The sequence below is a fragment of the Python bivittatus genome, unplaced genomic scaffold (genome assembly GCF_059951505.1).
Source record: "Python bivittatus isolate LINGU-HERP-01145 unplaced genomic scaffold, Pbiv_v1 ctg000480_np1212, whole genome shotgun sequence".
Lineage (NCBI taxonomy): Eukaryota > Metazoa > Chordata > Lepidosauria > Squamata > Pythonidae > Python > Python bivittatus.
The window spans coordinates 36,272,649-36,298,754 of NW_028277075.1; the positions used below are offsets into that span (position 1 = coordinate 36,272,649).

The window sequence follows — 26,106 nt, forward strand, 5'->3', positions numbered from 1 at the left end:
TCACAATCAAGACTCTTGGCAGCTGTTGTTATTATTGTTTAGATTTATACCCTGCCTTGACTAGTAGCTCAAGGTGATGTATAAAATGGGAGTTGGTTTATTGACTGGAATGTCTTAAACATTTGGGAATAATTCCAAGATAAACATCTTTATTGGTAGATATGAATACTGTAAACTGTGTAACTCAGATTAACACTCATATTAATCAATGGTTAAAAATCCAGATGGTAAAAGAATAAATCTGAATATGAATTTTACTTCAAGACTGGTATATATGATACCTATGTTAATCCCATTTAGATATTTCAGACAAGATGATAAGTTAGTTATTCAGTTTATGGTATAGTCAGATGTTAAGGTTCTCTCTTTGTAAAGTGTGATTCCCATATGAAAACAGGAGTTTAATCTTCCAGATGTTTACGTGTGTCATATGGCATATATATTAACCTCTGTCCCTTTATTGGGGTGGGGGTTGAGGAATGAAAATGAGCTTGAATATGAACCATAATTGAAATAACCACAACATCATTATCTGGCTCCTTTGAATCAGCAGGTGCTCAGGTCTGTAGTTTGAATTGAACTGCATTTCCAGCATCAAACTGACTCTCTGGGATAATTCTTATTTGCAAATAGTGATAAAATGGTTTTTTGTTTGTTTTTAAACTTGGACTGAACAAGGGGTTAATACCCTAGAGCTAGTCATTGTTAATTATATTTTTACAAGAATTTACAAAAACGCCTGAATAGCAATATATTCATTTAAACTTTTGTTATTCTCCCAATTCGGAGCTGATGCTTTGGTGACCTTGGAAAGCCCTATAATTCTGAATACGTTAGAAGAAGATTTTTAGAGGTTGATCCCACAATTCATCTACATCAACAATTGAATAACTTTATTAAGATAAATAACTGCTAATTTACAGGAAACATGGAACAAATAATTGGCGTATCCCATTTTAATAGGTCTCCAGTTTTTAAGAATATTAAATATGTCTCTTATGAACTTTTTTTCAGGCTTACTTGTCACCTCAATGGATGTTCAACAAGGGTCGGTTATCTACCTTTTTATGTAGGGAACATAATAAATTTGAAGGAACATTAACACATTGATTTAGATGTGATCTAATTGTTCCATATTAGTTTAACATGCTTAATATTGTCAGTAAGGGTTCAGCAAAGGAGATGACATTTAAAGATGTCAATGTGTTGTTAAATTATATTCTTAAAATTCAGAATATTTTTATTTATGAAAAACTTTGGATCTTTTGCACCTAGAATATTGCAAAAAGGATAATAATGTATTCTTGGAAAGCCGCTAGTATAACAGATGCCAGAAGTTGGTTGGAAGAAATGTGTGCACTCTCAGCCTATGGCTGTCTACTAATGTAATGGAAAGACTGGACAATATGATTTTGTGTGGTCAAGGTTTAATTTGTTACTTAAAACTGAGCTCTATTTTTTAAAAATGATATAACTCTGAGTTTATTGAGGTATTTTTGTATTTGTTCCATATTTGTTGGTTACAGTTTTTAAAAAATGTATTATACAATGCTACTTTAGCATTTTATAATTTTGATTCATGTTTTTTAAACAATAATATCAGTTAAAAAACAAAGCACTCCCTCCTCCAATTTTTTTCTCGCAATAATCCTGTGAAGTAGGTTTGAAAGAGAGGTAATGACTGACCCAATGTTACCTAGTGAGCCTCCATGGCTAAGAATGGACTTTATATAATTAGTACACCAGACTCACATGTTCCCCTATCCCTTTCTCTAATGTGGCTGCCAGAATAGCAGAAAGGTTGGTCTTAGAATAACTGTAGTTTAGGGTGTTGCCTGAAGTGTAAATTACTACTAATCTTCGCTATGATCACTTGAAAGAAGCCAGGCTTCCGGAACCTGGAATTGGCCTACAAGTAGTAAAAACTATAAACATACTTAATGTACATCAAAATGTATACATTCATGCAGAATTACAATAGGAAATCAATTGGCAGGTTTTAAGAACTCCTCTCACATCAAAATACTTCCTTAAAACAGTAGCATTCAAGCCAACCCAAATTTGTAAAGACTCCTTGCCCAAAGCTGAAGGAGGCAACTATATTTTTAAATACAGTTAAGGCTGTCCCACACCAACAAAGTTATAGGCACATTTCTTTTTAAAAACTGAATTAAACAGACCTAATTCCAAGGACCCTGTATTCACTTCTGTGAAATAAGGAAGTCTTTATCCTCTTAAAAGGACTACTGTAAATATTACATTTGCCCTTCCATCCAGTTCAGCTGAAGAATGAAAAAAATTACAGACAATTGTGTTTTCCCCATATACGTACCTTGCTTGCTGAATAAAGATTCAAAAATGGAAATGGTATTACTCCAGACATAGAACTGACATTAATTATAATTCCCTTGGACCTAAAAAGTAGACAGAATATAAATTATAACAATCGTTGAAATAAAGTAGAACACTCAAAATATACAGATGTTAGCGATACTTGTGTCATGCAACGCAGTAAAGGACCTAAATAGAGGGTTCATGTGGGACCCTGTGGCATTCTGGGGAATAAAGGTGGCAGGTAAGTAAAAGCTCGTGTTTCATTATGAAATGTGCATAGTCATATACTTTAAAAAAGTGTGTGTGTGTGGGTCTAGGTGTGTCTAGGTATGTTTATACACACAGAGAAACACAAAAAAAGTATATTCACAGATACCAATAGGGGACTCCACAGGCACAAAGGAAATGCCCACTGTATATAATTCCCAGGTGAGCAGCTGTTTCATCTGTTACAACAACAACAAAAACCATACAATCCCTACTAAAAAGTCATAATTAGCTATTGTGTAATGTATTTGTAACTGCCATTCAAATGTAAATTATTTTCCCAAGGAAGTTTAAAGTAAAAACTACTGCAAAACAACATTAAAACATGAAATCAGATGTACAAACCCAATTAAAAAGAAACATCAAACAGAAGCAGGTAAATATATAGCATAATAAATAATTCAAGGGCAAATAAGAAAGGAACTGAGAATATTTCTAGAGATGGGGGGGAAAACCATTTGGTTTATACATATCAGCCTAATACTCTCAGTGACTGACAATATTGTGGGACCCCATCTTCTAAACATAATGGTTCAGGAAGATATATACAAACACAGGTGGTCCAAGATAACCTGATCAGAAATAATTCTGGACTTTAAAAATTAATACTAGCAGATGAAAATGGGCTCAGAAATGAATAGGTAGTCAATGTAACTGGATTGCTGCAATGTGCTCTACATGGGGCTACCCTTGAAGAGTATCCGGAAGCTACAGCTGGCACAGAATACAGCAGTGCAGACAGTTCTGAAGGCCCCTGGGGGGCCCATATAACACTGCTGTTACGCGAGCTGCATTGGTTGCCAGCTTGCTTCCAGGTCCAATTCAAGGTGTTGGTTATCACCTTTAAAGCCCTTCATGGCACAGGACAAGGTTATCTGAGGACCTGTCTCGCCCCCGTTATATCAGCCTGCCCCACTCGGTCCAGCAGAAGGGGCATAGTGCAGACCCCACCAGTCAAGGAATTTCGACCAGTGGGATCTAGGAAGAGGGTTTTTTCTGCCATGGCCCCCACTTTGTGGAACAACTTACCACCCAAGGTGCGGTGTGCCCCCACTCTCATGGCCTTCAGGAAGAGCATGAAATCTTGGCTATGCCAGATGGCCTGGGGGCCGGATGGGGGCTCGCACCAGTGGAAGTGGCTTGTGGGGTAATTGATTTTAACCCCCCCCCCCGGTCATCTTGAATGTTTTTAGTTTTTTATGTATAGGGTTCATTGTATATAGCCTGACTTTTTAATTAATTAATGTGGGTATTTATTTTTTAACTGTTTGTGAGTTTTACTCTAATTCTGAGCCGCTCAGAGTCACCCGCAGGGGGAGATGGGCAACATACAAATTTAATAAATAAATAAAATAAATATTGAATAACTGTAAAGTGATCAGACCACTAGTTCCTGCTACCAGTATCTCTAAAAACAGACTGATGAGATCAATGCACTGTCATAAAGTTGATGTGTGTGTGTGTGTGTGTGAGAGAGAGAGAGAGGATTGCAGCTGCCAAATCAGCCAAAAAGCACTCTTCATCACTAATTATGCTTGCATCTTCACACAGAAAAACAAGTCCAGGAATATTCACAACTACACACTTGGTTATTTAGCAAGGCATAACTCCATTCATGATCAGGTTATATCACTATCCAGTCAGTATCCATTCCCATCTTGCCTGGATGAATTTTCATCCTTTTTACTCTAATTTGCCTCAAATAGTGCATGACAGAAGATCCTAGACTGAGATCCAATGCCTAAGAGAACTGCATATCTACATAATGAACCATTGCCAACTTTGTTGGGAAGTTTCAGGTTTGACTTATTCTATCAGTTCCTAAGATGCAAATATGTACATGATTTTCTGGGGAGGCAGAGTAGAGAGATTGGAGAGGAATGTATTAGAAGAGAGTAAGCAGGCACACAACAGGGAATACACTGGGCTGTTTGCACAGCACACTCACAGCTGCCAGTGCCTGCACATTACTTTTGATGTGTATTCCCCATTGTGTGCTGTCTTACTGCTTACTGTCTTCTAATCCTCTCCCCTCCAATAAATATAAATACAAACATCAATTCCCTTGTTAATTATCCCAGCCCTGGGGTGAGCATTCCAAAGGGTGGGGTGAGTACTTAGGAGGCAAACAAAAGCCAAAGGAGTGAAACTGATTCCTTTTGTCAATTTTGAGCAGGAAAGCACAGTTGCAATGTAATTTCCCACTTAGTGACTGCTTTGCTTAGCAACGGAGTTGCTGGTCCCAATTGTGGTTGCTAAACAAGGACTAACTGTAACTTATGTTGTTGGAGATGCAATCAAAATACCAGTCCATTAAACACATGTTTTTGCAATGTCCTAAAGTTATTAGGTTTGGGGAAGAAGTATATATATATATTAATTTCACTTTGAGACAAAGTTTAGTATTCTTGAATCCATACATTCTTTTGAACTACATACCTACTACATAGAAATTGACAGCTGGGCAATGGCAAAGGATTCTCCATGCCCTTATTATTGCCAAGAAATTAGTTCTTCAACACTGGAAAGACAAATTCATGGCCTTAAGTATCCAGTGGATGGAAGATCTGGTATTACTTACGATTTATGAACAAGTAGACAGATTATGTATGGATGGTAACAATGAAATACAGCTTTATCGACACTGTTAACAAGTTTTTATGGTAGCAAATATTCTGATATTGGTAAACTAATTAAACACATACAAGTAATGTTCAGACATCATACTAAGTCAGACTAAAAGGCTAAATGTGGAATGCTAAAACTTAAGACCAAACAATTTGTAGTAATTTTAAAAGATCCATATCTGAAAATACTATTAAAACTATGCAGTCTATATACAATGTAAATAAAAACGTCAGAGGTAATTTGTTAAAAAAAACCCTTGCGCTTGACTCCTGCATAGGTGATTGCATAGAATAGCCATGCAGTTTTCAGGACAACATTGTAGAAGCTGGCTGCCACTGCCTTCTTCCCTGCTGTCCTTTTTTAAAAAAACAAAACAAAAAAAACTTCCCAGTCTAGGCTACAAACCTGAGATTTCCTGGTGGTTTCTCATACAGGTACAGGTAGTCCTCGCTTACCGACTACCTTGTTTAGTAACTGTTGGAACTTATGACAGTGTAAAAACCAGCATTGTGATCAATCCTCGCATTTACAACTGTCGCAGAGTTCTGAGGTCACGTGATTATCATTCAGGTGCTTTGCAACCAGCACGCATTTACAACCATTGCAGTGTCCTGCAGTCACGTGATTGCCATTTGCATGCTTCCCAACTGGCTTGCAACAAGCAGAATTAATGGAGAACAAGGAAGTAAAATTGTAGGTCATGGCCATGTGATGTTTCACTTAAGCGATGACTTGCTTAATAACTGAAGGGGAAGTGATGTCATAAGTCTGTTGCAGTTACATGATTTTCTGCTTAGTGATTGCAGTGCTTAGCGACAGAGTTGCCAGTCCCAATTGTGGTTGCTAACTGAGGACTACCTGTATTATCCAGGTCCCATCCTGGTTAGCTTTTTCAAGATTAGCTGCCATCGGCCTTAACATAATTCATTTTAAGCATGGCAACAATGAAACAAATGTCTTATAACTTTTAGACGATTGAGTGATCAATTCATAAAATCAGAGTAATAAGTATAATCAGTACAAAGGAAAAATAACTGTTTACATGATGCATGCTTTTCTGTTATAAACTGTATTGCTTTCAATCTACAACAAAAAGAAAAAAGACAATAAGCAAGTACAAAATTAGTCATAATACAAAAAGCAAAACAAAATAACCCAAAAAATAATAAAAGCATGTTTTGTAGTATTTTGGTAGCATCATCCTTCTCCTCTCATAGAAGAGGGAAAGTTTTTTCTTGGTTGCTTTTACAAGTGTTAGAATTAAAGCATAGCTCTAGTGCCCAATTAACTAGGAATACAGTTTGTTTATTTAAAAAAAATAATTCGATTAAATATTAAATCCCCAATGGCTATTAAGATTTTCCAAGAATGTAGGATTTTGTAGGATTTTCTTTGTTGTTGTAACACATGATAAAGTGGGGAATTACAGCAGGATCCAATTCAATGCCACAAGTCAAAACAGCAACATTTTCTCTGTAACCAGGGAAGCACTCAGGACAATAACATATAGCCATATGTAATTTTAACATATTTTTACTAGATTTCTCTAACATGAATACATAAAGTGATCAACTAGATATATCCTAATTTTATCAATTTTTTTAAAAAGTAGGGTTATAAAAACATGGTATCTTTACTACTCCCATTGTTGTTATAGTAATCTTTGTTTCCACAACTGAATATAAAATGATAAGAAGAAAGCTGCCTTTGTCATGCAATTAGCTTGAATGGGGCAAAAAAAATCAAGTTTGTGTATAATTCTGTGGAACCAAAACGCAGGACACAAATGCAGAATAATCAAGGCTTCACTGCAGTGTTTATTGAGCAGTACGTACTGGAGGGGGACTCCACCAGAAGTTAGTGGGAGGCACTCCCCTGCAGGCAAAATGGATGCTCTGATATTTATACAGTTCTACAAAAAGGGGAAGGGAAAAGAAACGTATAGGCATACATATTCATACGATGATGCAGGCATACCTAAATAAGCAATGGTTCTCAAGTTACTCTCTGCCCCTCTATTATCTGTTAACTGCTAACAAAACAATAGTGTCACAGAAAAGAAGAAACAAATTAGTTCAAGGTGCCAAATGCCAGGAAGAAGGTATCCTCCCTCAGGGCAGATGCCTAGCTTGCTATGGGGATGTTTGTGATAAGGAGTTTACAACTGGCCTGGTTCACATCAGCTTCAAGGATGCTTCCACATTCCTTTATGTTTCAATCTTATTGAGGCGATCCCATTCATCTGAGGCCTCTAGAAACTTGTCTTTTTCACCCAAAGATTCATTTTTCTCACAATACTGTTGTCTCATTCAAATCAAGCCAAAGGCTATGTCATCACACTGAAAACTGTACCACATATATGGTTCAGTACAGACATGAGTAGAAAATAGGGGGTGCAGATAGCATTTGATCTAAAGTTGCAGAAATGACCTCATCAAGTCCAAATAACTTTGGAAGTAGTTCAGTCTGATTTAACGTCTGAATTGGGCCTGACATTCACAAAATATACTGTCGGACAGGGTGGGGTAGGGGAGTGTAAGGCATAAATTCACTAATCTTTGCTATTAAATAAAACCACTGTAGAAGGGAGAAAAATGCTACTCACAGACAAAATATAATATTCAGAACAAGAGAGTTACTGACAATGAGTAACAGTAAATGTAAAACTAAGGCCCAATTCTCTTCTTCTTTATAGAACTGTTAAATAGGGAGCAGCTGCTTGCAGAGCCTAAAGTTCTTCAGCGTGGTAATCAAAAATAATCACAACGAAGAACAATACCTTCCAACTGGGGAGTTAGAGGTATATTGAGGATATAGATTCAAACTGTTCGGAGAGTGGCAAGAATGATGAAGTTTCAGGTAGGGATTGGTTTCTGAACAGGAGAATGAATATTGAGAAGACTTTTCAAGAAATGTTTCATGACTGGATGAAAAGAAATTAACCACCATGGTACATGTTGCTGAAATTTTAGCAAGATAAACTCTGCTAGACGGTGATCTTCTTAGTCTCAAAAAATCCTAAAGATGACACGAAATAAAAAGACATCTGCTACTTGGAGGAAATGTTGTGACAGATCTAGACAAAATACTAAAGTGCAGGCATCACACTGACAGCAAAAGTATGTATCTGGAAAATCATGAAAGCTGACCCATCCAAAAGGATGAACAAAGAAAAACAGATGCCTTTGAACTGTAGTGTTGAAAAAAAAAAAATGGCTGGAAATATGTTGAAGTGGAAGCACCAGTAACAAAGCTAAAGCTTAAATATTTTGGACATGTAACATGAAGGCAAAAGTCACTGGAGAAGAACCTGATACTTGGAAAAATAGAAGGCAATTGAAAAAAAAAAAAAAGCCAAAAGCAGCTAGATACTATTACTGATGTCATAAGCATGAACTTGCAGAACTCAGAAGAAACCATTTCTGACAGACAATCCTGGCAAAATGAAGTCCATGGGTCATGTAGATTCAGAAGTGATAGAATGAATAAACACCAACAAATTCTGAAAGCAATAGGAAGGCCCTGAGCTTTATATAAATGCAGATTTAAAAAAAAAAACTGCAGTAGTCAGGTAAATGGATCAAAACTGATTTAGCCAAAAAAAAAAAAAAAAAAAAGGAAAACTTTTACACTTAGAGAACATCCAATAAATGGTTTATTAGAATTGATAATACCTATATCGAGAAGGATCAGGTTGAATGGACTGTGACATTGGATAGAAAATTTTGAAACTGGGACAGTTTGACATAAGAAGGATGAAGAACCACGCTTGTCCAAACCATCATGGTGCTATCAGGATAGAGGGAGACTGAATGTGATTGAATATATCAGAATTCTGCTGATAAGCAAGAAAAGGGAAACACGTGCAGAAATAGTTCTATCCATAGATAGAGAAATGCATCCCTCAGAGAATCCTGGTTTTAGCTTGTTTTGCTACATACCCAGGAGCAAGGAATGTTGGAATGAGTAGTGAAATGATTGATTAAAGAAATCCCCATTTCCCAGCAAATGAAAGAGGCTGGAAATAATGTCCAAATGTAACATATATTTGTGACACATATCCTGGGATCAACTGAGGCCATCTAAAAAGATCATTCTCTCAACCTCCTTGTTGATAGAATAGAAATGTGGCCAGATAATTTGTTGGAATATGGATATGGGAGAAGAAGCTTGAAGGCCCTCAGAACTTTAAGAATTGTTGATACTGTAGCTCGAGTGTCGTCAATGACCACAGAATGACTAACAGCCTGATATAGCGTGCAAAGCAGGACGAATCCCTGCAACAGGCATTTCTAGTATGCAAGCTTCCAAAGCAAGCCTGCACAACATGCAGTATGCCAAGCAGCCTTGTGCAGCTTCCTGGCATTTTAAAAAGACTCAATAAATTCACCACTGCCAAATGATGCTGCTGTTCCAAAAGACGTGCTGCTGGCTGAGGGCTTCCAATGCCTCGCCGACACTGCCAGCCCCACTGCTGCTGCTGCTCTGCTAGCTGCCAAACAGCTGATCAGCACACCAGCTATTACTTTGTGTCTCGTGATTATTTTTAATTTATCAATGTGGCCCTTTCCCCTCTACAAGTTGTGAAGGCCTGTTCTAGAGATTCCTATTAGGCAGGCTTCATCCACAATTAATCTTGTAGTCCAATTCTTTCTACCCTCTAAGATAAATCTATGAGAACTGATTGGCTAAATTTTTGTTAAAAATTAACTCCTCTTTCTCTGGGGTTAAATAATGAGAAGAGAATTTGTTGGAGGCTTTTGTTGTTTTGATTTTCCCTGGAAGCAGAAGCTGGCTGTGGGAATGAGAAGAATCTAAGTCCTCACCCCCCAACTGTGGTATTAAACCTTACAGGATGCAGGAATCTACTCCACACACAATTCTAGGTACAGTAAGTAATTAGGCAGAGCGGCATTAAGGTTTGTTTTTATTTTTAATATTCTCAAGGAAAGCATCCAGTTCTCTTCAAAGATGCCTTTTCTCTGAAAAATGACCATATTTCACTATAATCACTCATGTATAATCTACATCTGTAATCAGTTCATTCATAAGTTGCAAGTAACATCAGGTCTTCAATTCACTGAGTAATTACAACTTTAAATGTATCTTTCCAATGCTGAAGAACAAGGTTCTTAACAATAAGAAGAGTGTGGAAAATCCAGTTCCATCATCCAGCCATCAGACTGCCAAAAGGGAAAGGCATTTATTTCCATTTTTGACCTTGCTTTTATAATTATTTTTGAGGAGAAGAAAATAAAGTAGTGGCAGCAAATATCAAACAGTTACTACTGTACTATCCCAGGTTATCCTGGTTGTAAAGGAATCCTTTATAGCTTCTCAACCAAGACTTGAGACACTTGTCATTACTGTGACTGATGGGAAAGGTGAAATAAATATGGTAGATGCATTTGCCATAAAAGGATTGGAGGACTATTATAGGTAAGAAGAGGTGAAGATAAACTAGATCTAAATAAGGGTGGAAGTCTAAGAGAAAACAGTGCTGACAAAACTCTATGGGAAGTCTAACAAATGGCATTAATGTCATGGTCACTGTAAAAGATCTCAATAAAATTTGAAACTGCCTTACAACAGTGCAATCCCAGTGATGCATTTCAGGTGCCAAGTTTGCAAGGAAGAGATTTGTCTTCCAGTATGCAGGAATGGAGATATGTTTCTCTGTGTGTATATATACTAATAAAATAACATATGATAGATAGATTGAGATGTCTAGATTGGGACAAAGGCCAAGGTAATATAATAGAGTGAGCGTGAGGAAAAGGTGATGTGGAAGCATGGGCCAGAACTGTGCTAGAAACTGTTCTACATACGAGTGGATATGACCTCTAGACAGATGAAGATAGGAATTCCATGAAGAACTAGAGAAGCCAAAAGGAAGGATTCAAATATGAAAAAAAAGGAGTACTACATGAGTTTCGTTCCCAAGGTCTGTCCTTAAGTTGAATTTGTATATAAGCTGGAACAGTATTATTGTATAATACTGTGTAAGTAGTATTGTGTAATTAATTCGAACCATTGTGTTTTTAACTCAAATTTTGCTATGATAGGCTCCGTTCTTAACTATGGGTCGTTCTTAACTGGCCATTCTTAACCTGGGGACTATCTTTCAGTTATACAGATGTAAGCCAATCACTTGATGAAATGGAGAATAAAGGACAGACAACAAGATTATTCAAAACTGGACTGTAATTAAGAGTTTAGAACTCAAATCCAGAGTTCTAAAATAGAATAACATTTTCCTTGGGAACCATAGAATAACAACAACAACAACAACAAAAGTTACCAGAATGCACTTGGATTTGATGAATGTTCTCTATCACCCTTTGTGATACATGTGAAACATGATGGCCACTTCTAAATTGAGAATTGTCAAACAAGTGGAAGAATGAAAAATTGCCAAAGACAGCCATTGTGAAACTCAAGAGCATAATCCAGATAAACAGTGAAAAGGATTCACAGGCCATAATTGTGAGCAAAGCTGGAAAGACACCATTCAAATATGAGCCAAAATGAAATTGGGGGTATAGGCCCAAAGAAGTCAAAAGCTACATTTTTAGTTTCTTTCCAGGCTTCTGCTTGAATAATCTTTAGTAGTGAGGTACAGAAGCACTTTTTGAGCATTTTAGTGTCAATCATTTCAGAACTTAAAGGAGTCTGCTTCCTTCCATGGCAGGTCCGTAATACATTCTAGCCTACCATGAGAGTCTTGAAGTACATAACCATACACATGGATGTCATAGCTCCATTATCACAGTTTATTCATCTACTAATTAGATTTATCTGGGCCGCAATTGATGAAGGTCTCAGCAATCAATGAGGTTTCAACATCCATCGATACAAAATAAAATGTCCAGTGTACAAATACTAAAAATACAGTAACATCATAGAGGAAACTTAACATACACAGTGCTGTAACAGATGCCAAAAGGCTTTCCATAAAAGCTATTTTTAAGTGCTTGAAGAAAGCCCACAGCATAAGGGCAAACTGAATTCCTGGGGGGAATTGTCCCACAGTGCAGGCACCCCACCAAAACAAATTTTAACTGCAAAAGCTGCACCAGAGGCAACAAAGTGCTTTGAATTTGTTGTTTTGTAAGATGGCAGACCTTGGATAAGAAAATGCTTGGAACATCTTTATTGTCAGAAACATATTGAAGGAAAGTAGCCATCTTTATCCCATTGAAAATGTTGGCGGCTAACAATGAAGAAAAAGAACATCACAAAGCCAGCGTAACTTTCTTTCCACTGCATCTAAATCTCTACGCTCCTTCTCAGATGGAGCACAGTAAGGCAAAAGCCAACAAAAGAATGGTAGGGATACGTGTTGCAGAATATAGGTGGAGGCAGAGATGCCTATATCAAGAATGAGGGGTATGAAGCCTTCCTTTATTCATTTTCTCAGGCTTATATGGAAGCATGCTTAAAAGCACACTTCTACACTTTCATCTTTGACCACAACTGATCAAGGGAATAACCCAGGGTTGGTAGACTATAATCTTCAGTATCAAAACATTTGTTCTAACTAACAGAAAACAGGTTAGATGCTGTGGATGATGCTGATAACTGCTCCATAAAATTGGACTGTCTGAGTCACAGAGATTGTATAGATTTATCTAAGATAGGGTTTGTTGGCAAACATACTTTCACCTAGAAGAGAATTTGAAGGCAAGATAAATGACTGCACCAAACCAGTTTAGTAAACTTTTGGCAGTGCAGGCAAGTTATCTACTAAATAAGTTTTCCAAGACTCAGAATTTTTAGAGAATACCATCTGTTGGCAGTAAGTCGCTCTCATATTTCAAGCACTTTCAAAACAATGCTCCTGTTGCTATAAGTCCAAAGGCTTTACATTAATGTGAGTGGTACTTCACAAGATTGTAGAATGAAGAAAACAAAACAAAAACAAAATTAATATGATGCAAAGGAGCATAGGAAAAAACAAATTAGACAAAGAACAAAAAAAATTCCCCTAATTTTTGCCAGAGAAATGCAGAGGAAGAATCTAACAATGTTATAGGTACAGCAGTTGAAAAGGAACTGAGCTTCAGCCCTGGATACATGCGTACCTTTCACCACAATCTCAGCAACTAGAAGTTCCTGGCAATGATTCCTGTACAGGTGAATGGATTACACATAGGAATTACACATTATGCAAAACCAGAAATAATGTGTTAAATAGTAAATATGAAAAGCTTAATGGGAAGTAAGTTTAGTTCTGATGAAAGACAGTGAGAATGTGACAAGTTTCAACTCAGAAAACACTCCAAAACTGTGAAACTGCTATGGGGAAGACCTATTCTTGGGCTCACTTATCACATCTGGGAGACTGCACCAAGAAAAGATTTCAGCACCTATTTAAATTTCAGTAAGGGCTTATATGAGAGCAAGGAACGTCTTGCTCAATCAATCAATACTTTAAACACTCAGTAAAGAAAAATATTTTTAATGGCCAAAATCTCTTTTTGGCATTCTCCCATCATGAAGAGATCTGAACAGATGAGCTTGGATGGAAAAAATGGATCACTTAACTCAGCAAAGAAGGAAATAATCTGCAAGGGAGCACAAGACACTTTAACGCAGAACCAAATATCGTTCTTCAAAAACAAGTATATCAAACTGAAGATAGAGACTAATGGTAGCATGGTTTTCTGTGTCCATTTTTGTGGGATATAACCTGGAAGGAACTAAGCAAGTGATAATTTTTAATTTTCAGAAGAATTACCTACTTCATGTAACAATGGCATAAATGGAGAAATGCCAAAAGGATGATCTACACTAATACCGAAAGGCTGCCAACTCTTAGCTACGTATTATTCCGGAGTCTCTTGCTTTTGTGCATAAATTTTCTGTACCTGCCATATAAGGAGAGCTTGTTCTCTCTATCTGTTTTCCTTCCAGTGACACTCAGGAATGGCTTTAAGGTTATTCCCAGGAACATCCCAGAACCATAGCCACCCCCACAGAATAAATTGTTGTTGAGTTCTCACTGATGAGTCATTCAGGCTTTTTAATTCCATTTTAAAAAGAAATCACTAAACAGTGGAAAGAAAATAAAAAAGGGAATCAAATAGAGATAGGCTTTCACGGTCTGATGATTCACACTCCCAATCCCATGACTCACACAGCATTACACTGCCAATAAAACATGGAGGCCTGGCTGATTAGTCACAGTAATGAATTTTTCAAAGAAAGGATTTTCCCCTATAAATAATGATGGTTGTCTGGATGTGTTTATGTGACTCACCTTTCCACCATGCGAGGAAGCACCAATTGTGTCATCTGAAAAAAAAAATAGGAAAGTGATCGAGTAATATGCAGAAACCAGACTGAGGAAAGCCCTCTCATAAAGCAGCTGACCCCTCTTCACCTCAAAGAACTATAGAAGAATTGAAGACCTTCATCTGTGGAGGCAGTATATTTTTATTCTACTTATGCAGTTTGGTTCTTCAGTAAAACATGTCGAGCAAATCAGATGAACTAATCTACACTTACAACAGTTTAATCAGTCTGTCTAATTTTGAGCTGTTACAGAACGGTTTCAGAGCTTCTGTATGAGATTGATCAAAATCTAGTGCTGATGCTAGACTGTGCAAGAATTCAAGTTTAATTAATATAACAAAATGGGAAAAAATAGTGGCTGAACAGTGCAAATTGTACAAAGGGTATCAGAAATGACAGGCTTAACCATTTAAAAGAATATGAAACAAAAGTCAACTGGTCATGGATTACAACTCCCATAAGTCTCAGCCAGCATGATTAAGTGGGAGGTTGTACCAGGCACTTCCCATAATCCATTCCATCTTAGGTGAACAGAAGGCACAGCATAAATAGGCAACCTAACCACAAACATGAATAACATTTTCCAGGCTGCTGATCACAGAAAGAAATCTAAGGCTTCGGCTTTGTGATTTTTAAAGGTAAAAATTTCCATTATCTGGAAAACCAAGGCACTAAAAGGGGTAAAATTATTTTACTTTGCCACAGATCACCTAGCGCTGCCTTCTATCTTATGCAACATATTGTTTTAGCCAGCTTTTAAAATTAAAAGGTGATTCTAAAAGAATATGGGTTTCTTGTGAAATAAATTGTCATAATATCAGAAAAATTGGTTCTCCAGCCAAAATGACACAGTGCCTAATCTGTATTTTAGTGTACCAAATCTAAGGAGCCTGTACTATAGCAATAAGTTACCATTAAAAAAAAGTATATTTTATCAAAAAATATGTTGCTCTTTTTCACAGCACAAACACCATCATGAGAACATTACATTAATTCAATCTACAATTTCCATCTTGAGTCTAATTCAAATTGCAAGCTTTGTGACCACAACATCTGCCCTAAAGTTGGGCTTCACTTCTTTTGCTCCTCCCTCCCTCCCTCAATACACAGTCTGACAAAGAACTCTGGAAAATGTAAACTGTGCACAATTTTCTGTGGCATTTTCATTGTTAACCATGCTTTTTTAAGTAATGTTGATTGTTTATGATAAATCCAAGAAATTAGCATGCAATTACTTGAATTAGATAAATTAAAAGATTATACTAGTGACAGATGATTATATTTCAGATACAAAATGTAACAGAGTATATTAGGGAGCAATTTAGTGAGAGAACTCAGCATTTTAAAGAACTGAAACAAATTCAGAATGAATGTTGGATCTTATAGGCTAGAAAAGGGGTGGGAGGAGGAAACACTAGCATCCTTCCAGACTGTCACAGCGTTATCCTACATACTTCACTTCACTTACTGAATATTAGTACAAATTAGTTATATTATAACCTCAGTTGTTGATGAAAAACAGGATTACCCAATGCTTTACATGAGGAATACAAAATTCTCTCTATTTCCAGTCTTTGCAGGTGAGTCAGAAATGGCACAAATGGCAAATAAAAGTTTTCATAAATGGAAACATTTTGCGGGGGGAAATCCTGGGGGGACAGGCAGGGAAAGAAAATAGATGGGATGGAGACACCTTGCAGAACAATCAGCAGTGGCCACAGAATGCCTGAAAAGTTCAAAAACAGGACAAATGACTTCAGTGGATGTGAGCCCTGGCCAAACTACATTCTCATATATTGGATGATATAGATGCAATACTTGATTTCCTGAAGCGTGCGAGGTCTAAGTAAATAATTTGTGGTAACGGAAGGTAGTTCAAGCAAGAAGAGATAGCCGGACTCTATAGTCTACACAATACCATATATTTTCCACAATTCTTTTATTGCTATTTTTATTTTATTTATACTCTGCTCTTAGTCTGAAAGTATCCCAGAGTGAATTTACAGAATACAAACAAGACAAACCCTGCCCTCAGATTAGCACTGTAAAATTCTGTGGTGTGAAAGAAAAAAGGGGATGGGAAAGTATAAGGACAACAGTAAAACTCAAGCACCACTCCTTAATGTTTTATGGGTATTATAAAAGCCAGCAGTGATATTAAATGATTTGCTTGCAGAGGCTCAGATATCACCATCAACCACAGAGCAGATGGTCCTATCGCTCTTCCTCACTGATCATTGATTTCAATGGTCTCTGGGAGGAAGAAGGAGGGGAACACAGTTCGTTGCATCAGCAGTGAGCAGAGATGGTAATCCTCATTCTTATGAACTGTTTTGCTCTCTTAAACATCTAACAACATATTTCACTATAGTCTGCCTATGTACTTAAGGTCAGCTATCTCTTATGATCATTTCTGCATACTACAGTAATGGTGTCAAAATACTGTACCAACATGACCCAACAGATGGACTTCGGCTCAAAATAACAATGCTATCTTCTGTGAAATAACCAAGTGGTTTTTTTTAACAAGTCACATCTAGTAGCATATTTGTAAAATGAGAATTAAAACAATTTGAGCGAGAGAAGCTTAATCAAAGAACAAATTTAACCAGCCATTTACAATCAGAAGTTCTATTCTAATGCCACCTTTTCTAGGTACTATAACTTTTTAAAAGGTCTAATTTCCATTCTGAAGAATGTGAACAACTGTTTTAGGTATTCTGAAGGAATACAGGACTACATATAAGGGGTAGGACAACAACACAGGCCACGTAAATTGGGAGAGGCCAGGGTAGGGCTTGGGAAGCCTAGCACAGCAGGAAGGCTGGGGGATGGATGGTGCGGCAGGGCCCGAGCGCAGGAAGGCCAGGGGGGATGGAAGACATAGCAGAGCACGAGTGCAGGAAGGCCAGGGGGACTTACCAGAGCAACTTCCAACCTTCTCTGCCAGCTTCCCCACAATCTTTGCTTGTGGGAAGCTGGCAGGGAAGGTCGCAAATGGTGATCATGTGACCGTGGGGGATGCTGTAATGGCCAGAACTTCGAGGACTGGTCGTAAGTACCACTCATTCAGTGCTGTCGCAACTTTGAACAGTCACTAATTGAGTGGTTGGTAAACAAGGACTACCTGTATTCCAAACTTTAATAAAAATGCACGTTTAAAAGATTGCTGAAGAGTGGCTTTTGAGCAGGCCATACTTCAGGTTCAAGGATGTCTTAGCACAATACCACTCTGACAGATCCTCTCTTACATACCCTGCTAGCAGATGACAAAATTAGTAGTGCTCCATAAGCAGAGTACAATTTACATTCCTATGTATTAATTTAAAAGGAAAAAAAAACATCTCATGTAAAAACACATAATAAAAATAGAAATTTATATGGCATCATATATACATCATTCTCCAGTAGAGACCTACAACATTTACTGTTTCTAGAAAGTAATTATACTTACACTCAGATGAAAGCTAAACAGAAATACTAGCATACCACATAGAAATAATAAGATAGGAATGCTGGTTGTTTCCTTCATATCAGCATCTTTTTAGTAGTTAAGATTTATGTGTTCTTTTGACCTCAACTTTGTGACATCAGATGTTTGCTCAATTTCAAGACAGAGAAGCACTGCTTTGAGATTTTGGAAAGAAGGGGAAAGCCTTATTCTAGAAATGAGAATGCCTGACAATATTGTTTGGGGAAAATGGCAACAAAATTCCATTCTCTCAAGCAGAGGAAATAACAGTCTTTCTCTATCAAGGGGGAAACATCATGCTTCCAAATGAAACACTTGTAAAATGGTATCCAGAGGAAAGGCAGAAGAGATGCCTGAAGCATGTAATATAATTGAAAAAAATTTAAATGGAACATGGAATAAAAGGAAATGAATAAAACTAAGAAGAAAAAATATGCAGGGAATTACTTGTGGAACTACTCAGATTTAATTTGCAGTATGAAAAAGAACAATTGGAAAAAAGGGTGCAAAAATTTTTAGGCTCTGAGTTTTCAATATATGTTTCCAAATGTCCTTTGTCTATTTTTTGCCTGGAACATGATTCCTTACAAAGTATTGCAAGTTCTTCTGCTATTTCTGATGTTGTATATCTATGCCTTCTATATACCTCTTTTCCAGAGTAAGAAAACATTTTTTTTTTATAAATACCAAAAAGGCTTGGCAGGCTGAGGTATGAATAACTTCAAGTATATTTCATCCTTTCTTCTCCAGGAAAGTATTGTGCTATTAATATATGCAGAATAACTTCTAGAGGCTGGTAGAGAAAAATGGACTTATGGAGAAACTCTACAGGAAGCCATTTTAATGCATAAAATGGCCATGTATATAATTGCACCTGCTTTACGGAGACCAAATCAAAATGACCTCAGAAATCATTTAAGACAAATGTTTTATTAATTTATACCTGCAAAATAGTTAATGTTCCAGCATTATCAAAACTTCCCAAAATGGCACTTACCTTGCACATAGATATGATATTAATATTTATGAGCATGTCAATTTTCTGTAAAGGGGGAAAAAAGTGTAACAGCATTATTACAAACTCTTGATTTAAAGGTGTACAGCAACTAAGATTACTAGAGTATACTATGCAGAAATCATTGGATCAAACTTGGAACCCCAATTAGGATCTTGGTAATTTATTGATCTGATTTGATTTCTGGATCCAGAATTCAGAGAATCAGATCTCCATTTTCCTAGAGTTAAGAGAAGAATCAGAAATGTTAATAAATTTTTCTTAGCAGAGTTGACACAAGCATGTGGTATCAGTGTATCATCTCAAACTTTGCTTTTTAAAAGTCTTTTTAATTTAAAACATGCCTTAAAATTACCATTTTAGGACAGATTGTGATGGAATTTACAGTGATGGTAATCTCTACAGTGATAACTACTGACAGTCAGATGGTTTTTTTCTACAGAAGAAAGGGATGATGTCCCTTCCTGAATGCAGAGGAGATGATTATTGGGAATTGAGATGGAAATGTAAGGAATCAATTCACACATCCTTATTCTTGCTAAATGTAGCATTTTGAAAACTATAAATTATGTCCTCAGAATTTTTGAATTAGACTAGCGTCCAGACCAGATGGCATATGGACAGAATGAAAAAAATAAAATATTATCACACAGCCACTCAGGATGAATTATTAGGAACAATGGAGCATAGCCATGTGGAGCAAATGGTAAAATTAAGGCTCTCCCACTCCATAATTTCTTCACCCTGCAAGACACTGCAACTGGAGTGAGCTTAATTTCAAGGACAGTTTTGCTTTGAGAACAGACTTATACATGACATGTATATAAATTATTAATGCTTCTCTTCCTTTTCTACAGCATCGCAAACCACTAGAAAAAGGGATTAGGACTGGACTTAATTGATACCAAGCATCATAATGCAGTGAGCCTGAGCTTATCCACTCTACCTTGAGAATGAAAATCTGGTTCAAATGATTCCCTTTTCCCCTTGGCATTTCCCCAAATTACACTGGCATTCATCAAGTGTCTAGTGTGCCCATTTTGAACTGAAAATCCAGTAATATTTGTTTTAAATGTTTTTATTTTATTGTAAGTAGATATTGTTTTATTTCTGGGTTGTGAACTGCCCAGAGTTTGGGTCAAGATGGGCAGCTATATAAATGTTTTAGATGGATGGATGGATAGATGGATGGATGGATGGATGGATGGATGGATGGATGGATGGATGGATTCACTGAGGAGCCAAGATTCAGCCTCGATGGGAGAGAAGTTACAAATGCAATTCCCGAATAAGCTGAGGGACAAGGTCTTCTTAAAAGGAAACCTCAGAGGCTGGGTGGAATTTTTACAATCACAACTTTCCACATATCAGAATGTAGTAATATAAAGTATGTTGTAACTAATTTATTTGAAAACCTCATTTTGGTATGTTTTATCTGATATTGCTTAACTATGTGTATCTTGGATGCATTTTTACCAAGTTAAAGTGCAGCTCAGACAATCAGGATATGTTAAACACAAAGCAATACCTGCTCTTAAAGGTCAGTATAGTAGCCTCAATTATTATTTTTCTTGTATGTGAAACAAAATCAAAATAAAGACATCTACAAAACTGTAAGAAACAAAAGTGTAAATATAACATTAATTCAAACAAGACTAATGCACAGGATGAGGGTATAGAAGCATCCTGAATCCTTGGATTAGGATTAATCATTACACATCTTAATTTTATTTTAAGTTAATGAACTGCTTATAGGACTGTCTCTAAATCTGGGGGGGGGGGATTGCTACTAAATTCTTATTCATACTTTTTTAGCTAATTATATGAACAAATCTAATAAAAACAGTGTCACATTTTAACAAATATTACTTAAATTTAAAAGAGAGGTGAGGGAGGAAAAGAATACTTACATTATCTAAATCTGGGATCTCAAGGAAATATTCAGGGTAATCATATGAAGCACCCACGTTGTTCACTGAAACATACATAATTTTTTTTAACACACACCTTGAATGTATGATATTCTGAAATTAACTTGTGGGTAGCATTGTGTTTAGCTATTAGTTAAGTTGCATGTCACTGACATCTCTAGTTCCTATAAGCATTGATGCCTGAGATTATGAATGTATTAAAGTTTCTTAAAATGTTATTAATCAAGGCACAGAATAGCAATGAACACAAAAGCAAAGACAATACAATCACTTCTATTAAAGTCAGCTCCATAAAGCACCAGAAAGACTAATTTGGTTGGATCCAGACTTAGCCATACTTCCTCGTTGTTTTCACACATGACACAAAATCAGGATTATCTACCATGGTTAGCTTAACAAGCCATAATGGTCTGGCTCACATACAGCACTAAGCTATAACAAAATGATTCTTACATTAAGCTAAGCCAAATAGCTCAATGGTTTTGTCTGATGTGTGAATTTTGCCACTGAAATCAACAGGACTTAACTTATCATGATTTCAATGTCTGTTTTAGGAAGCTGTCTGGATTTAATCTATGTTTCTATTTCAATCCATCAATTATAGTCTAAATTCACAGTTTAATTCTGGCCTACCAATTAGTATATGACTATGATTAATCATTATAAATTAAATAAAACAGATTAAAATGCAGCTTCTCAGATTAGCTATAGAAAGAAAGTCTTCTGTTTCACTATGCAGAAACAATCCTATTTTCTGTGTGCTAAGATATGGTTCATTGGACTGAATTAAGTTTGGATCAGGCCAATGAAAAGCATGACTGTAAAAGTATGCAAATACTAACATATATAACTGTTTTTATGATTGGTATATATAGCTAAAGAAATGCTATCAGCTAAATCAGTGTAAGATATAACATTTCTTATGAAGAAGTACTTTGTATGTCAATGCAATCTAGTTATTTAAACTTTAAAATGCATGCAGTACTCCAATTGAGATTAAACTGTAAAAGAATACAAACAGCAGCATTCTAGCAAACATGTTAACATGTAGTTTAATATTGAACTCAATTACATGCCAGTATACAAGTGAGTTTGTATTTTTCAGGCAATTCATACCATTATGAATTTTAGTCTCATTACCTCTTAAAGAAACATAAAAGTACTGCCTTTTCTGCCGATAAAACACAGTTCTGTGAAAAAGAATTCATCTTCTTTTGGATTACTGATTTTTCTGAATGTCCTTGCCACTGAACATTATCACAGTTTCATGCGGCATATAAATGGACCTTGGGTGAATGACTAATTCATAAACAAATAATCCAGCATACACCCCTCTAGTTCAATTAATTAAGTTAAAAACAAAACTATGGCCAGCTGTATGAGTACTTTATTAAACCATCATGGATGATTTGGGCTAACCCTGCCCTATGTAAATCTCATAAACTTTGGCACCCTTTATCTCAGTGAAATTCTCTTCACACTGATTCTAGAGGTATATCATGTCATTAAAAGAAATTTCTGAAGATTTCCATTAAAAAGTCACTGATGCCTATCAGTCTAAGGAAGGTTAAGAAACCATTTCTAAAGCTCTAGGGCACAACCAATCCTCACAGACAGAGTTCTGAAATGGAAAAGACTTGGGCCAACAATGAATCACTACAAAATCACTAAAAGAAAACAGCATAAAATTATCCAGGAAGTCACAAAGAACCCCAGAACAACATCCAGAGATCTGCAGGCTTCTCTCACCTTGGTTTAATCATCAGAAAAGCACCAGGTAAAAACGGAATTCATGGAAGAGGAACAAAACCCAAAACACTGATGCTCATCTTAAGTTTGGAAAAACAAAACAAAACAAACTCTCCCAAAACAAAACCCAACACCTGGATGACTGGATGGTGGACAGATGAATCAAAAGTGGAATTTTCCAGGCTACATGAATATCATTATGTATAGCAGAAACCATAAACTGCATTCTACAGTAAGAATCTCATATCACTGCCTAGCCTGGAGGTGATTGTGTCATGGCTTGAGGATGCTTTATTGTCTCAGGATCTGGATAACTTGCCATTATTGAAGGAAGCATGAATTCTGCTTTGTATCAGAGAAATCCACAGAGGAATACAGATCTCTTTCTTTATTTTTTTCAAATTTATATATACCGCCCATCTCACTATACAAGTGACTCTAAGCAGCATTAGCTGAAGCTGAAGCATACTGGGGGAAAGGCAGCAAGATAGTGATTTTCAGCAAAGAAGTAAGTCTACAAGAGAATAGATGAAGAACAAATTCAGTGTTTTGAAACAGCCAAGCAAAAGTCCTTGGAAATATTAATGCAGGGCTTGAAACAAGCAATTCAGGCTAGAAAATCTTCCAATGTTTTTGATCTGAAGCAATATGCCATAGAAGAATGGGACAAAATTCCTACATAGTGATATAACAGACTGAGCATCAATTATAGGAAGCATTTGGCTGCAGGTACTGAAGCTAAAGGTACTGCAACCAGTTATTGAATCTAATGGGGTGATTCTTTTTTCATACTGGTTCACTGCATGCTGGATGATTTTGTTTATTAAATGAATTAAACAAGAACCAAACTTTGATCTTATTTGTTCACTCATACTCTATGTATCAATAGGCCTTACATTACATTAATAATATTCAGCAGCAAAGACATGCAGAAATTCAGAATAACCAAAAGGAGGCAAATACTTTTGTACAGAACTGATTTTTTTTTTCATCCTAGCATTTTTCCCGCATATGCAGGCTATGCTCCCCCCCCCCCCCCGATCAACCGAATGTTGATCCGTTGGTTGCGATAAGAATTGACCAACTGGCTTGTTGCCCAATGTCAGGGGCTGAGGGAGAATGAGAGGCCCAAAGTCACCCAGTTGCCTTTCCTGCCTAAGGCAGGACTAGAACTCACAGTCTCCTGATTTCTAGCCTGATCCCTTAACTCTGAGACCAAACTGAATATGACATTTTAAAATTGGTTCCAGAAAATAAATGGGTAAAGTTTATTAACTATCACACCAGCCCTCTTTCCTTCATTTAGATGCAAATTTTAACTACTTACTTTCTACTTCAAATACCATCCTTTAATAATACTGAGAGAGCCAGTTTGGTGTAATAGTTAAAGGCACCAGGCTAGAAACCAGGAGACTATGAGTCTAGTCCTGCCTTAGGCATGAAGCCAGCTAGGTGACTTTGGGCCAGTCACTCTCTCTCAACCCTAGGAAGAAAGCAATGATAAACTCCTTCAGAAAATCTTGCCAGGAAAACTACATGAATTTGTTCAGGCAGTCATCAAGATTCACTTGAATTTCTCTCTCTGAGAAATAAAGTTATTTTTTAACTATTTCACAACTGATGCATGCAAAACTACTGTATGATTATTTGCCCTAATATGCCAAATTGCTGACCATGATTTGCACATCAATATCATTTGTAGCCCTGTCTATTAACAGTATTTATGCAAGACGTCTAAATCTGAAGAGGCAAGTTGAAGAATAAATTACGTTCTTCAACTGGTCTTGAATCAGACTATAGAACATTAGATGGCAGTATAAACCAACGCATGGTATATGTTAAACGCTGAAATCACTCAATGAAAAATAGTTGAGTGAAGTGAGGAAGACAAAGAAGATGGGAGTATAAGAATAATGCAGAACAGTATCATTAATAACAATTTTACCACTGTAAACATTTTCTTTCAGCCACCATTTCTTGTTTTTAAGATGTTTTCTTTTTTGTTTCCATGCTGCTAGGAGGTCCATTTTTTACAGATTAGCCAAGTATAAGTGTTCTGAAAAACTCTTTTCACACACTTCAAATCTGTGAAACTGTCCTGGTCATCCCCAATCAATTGACAGAACTTTCATTCAACATAATTTCAATCTAAAATTTTCATGAAGTATTTTTTATTATCAGAGTTACCACTCACTTTAAGTGAGTCCTTTTCAGAAAAAAAAGGTAGGATCGATCTGAGGGTGGTAAATAGCTTTGTTTTCTTGGGTTCAAGAACAGAGATAGACTGGATGCTGAAGCTTATTCCAACAGAAGGCAATGACAAAATTTAACAAGATCATGAAGAATAAGGGTATTGAAATTATAAATGAAATGAAAATAGTTAATGGTAGTAATATATGGATGTGAAAACTGATCACTGATAAAAAGACAGATGCCCACAAATTATGGATTTAGAGACAATTACTAAGAGTACCATGAGCCTCAAGAAGAATAAATCAACCAGTTCTAGTTTAAATAAAGGCTGTACACTTGAGCAGATGGTCAACAAGCAAAAGTGTACATCCTTTGGACATGTGATGTGAGTAGGTGATAGACTAGAAAAAATGATTATGTTTCACAACACTGAAAAGAAATAGAACACAGTTCTTCAAACTTTCTCATGGTGCAGAACCTGTTAGTTATAAAATAATGATGATGTTTTATGGATTTCTTTATAGATAAGAGATGGAATATGGGATGAAGAGATAAAAGTTTGTACCTTTAGAGAGGGTGAAGAGTTACTAAATTTGTTCATACTTGTGATGGAATTTGGAAGTCACTTCTTTATATATTTCTTTTCTCTTTATTATATTTTTACTTTTTACTTTTTCTTTTTCCTTGCACTTTTTATTCCTTCTCTCTATTCTCCTTTCTTTAAGTTTAGTTTGTATTAGATTTTACTATTATAATCAAAATTCTTAATAAAAATAAATATATTGAATGAATGAATGAATGAATGAGATCCCCAGAGCCCCTAATCAAAAGGCATTGGTTGGGTTTGAACCAACATTTTTTTTGTCCCTAGTCTCTCATGGAACCTCATCAAATTCTCATGAAAGCCTAGGGTCCCATGGAACACAGTCTGAAAAACTCTGAGGTAAAACGGGGGGACAACAAGATGAATGGGTCTATAGACATTATTGGAATGTCCTCGTAAGAGCTATTATTAATGACTGGAAAAATTGTATTTGTAGAGTTAACAGAAGTTGCCCACCTCAAATGGTAGGTAACTGACAATTCACTTAACCTACACTTTTCACTACTGATAGTGAAACCTCTAATCACCACTTTAAAAGGTGGGAAACAGAGAGACAGCATGCAATATATTAATTAATCCTAACTGCTACGATAATTTTCCCTTCTAGAACATGGCA

General features: G+C 36.4%; 1 protein-coding gene across 2 annotated transcripts in view; it reads right to left on the reverse strand.

Annotated features, from left to right (window-relative positions):
* HSD17B12 (hydroxysteroid 17-beta dehydrogenase 12) overlaps positions 1-26,106 on the reverse strand; it is an 83,241-nt gene that overhangs the window by 12,198 nt on the left and 44,937 nt on the right. For both annotated transcript variants that reach the window (XR_015797024.1, XM_007429265.4), the window contains exons 5-8: positions 20,924-20,988; positions 18,996-19,040; positions 14,492-14,526; positions 2,333-2,414 (exon numbers count right to left, since the gene is read on the reverse strand). Coding sequence is in view for 1 of the 2 variants with exons in the window: in XM_007429265.4 (XP_007429327.1) it covers positions 2,333-2,414; positions 14,492-14,526; positions 18,996-19,040; positions 20,924-20,988 (227 nt within the window). In the remaining variant the exon portion in view is untranslated. The remainder of the gene's footprint in view (positions 1-2,332; positions 2,415-14,491; positions 14,527-18,995; positions 19,041-20,923; positions 20,989-26,106) is intronic.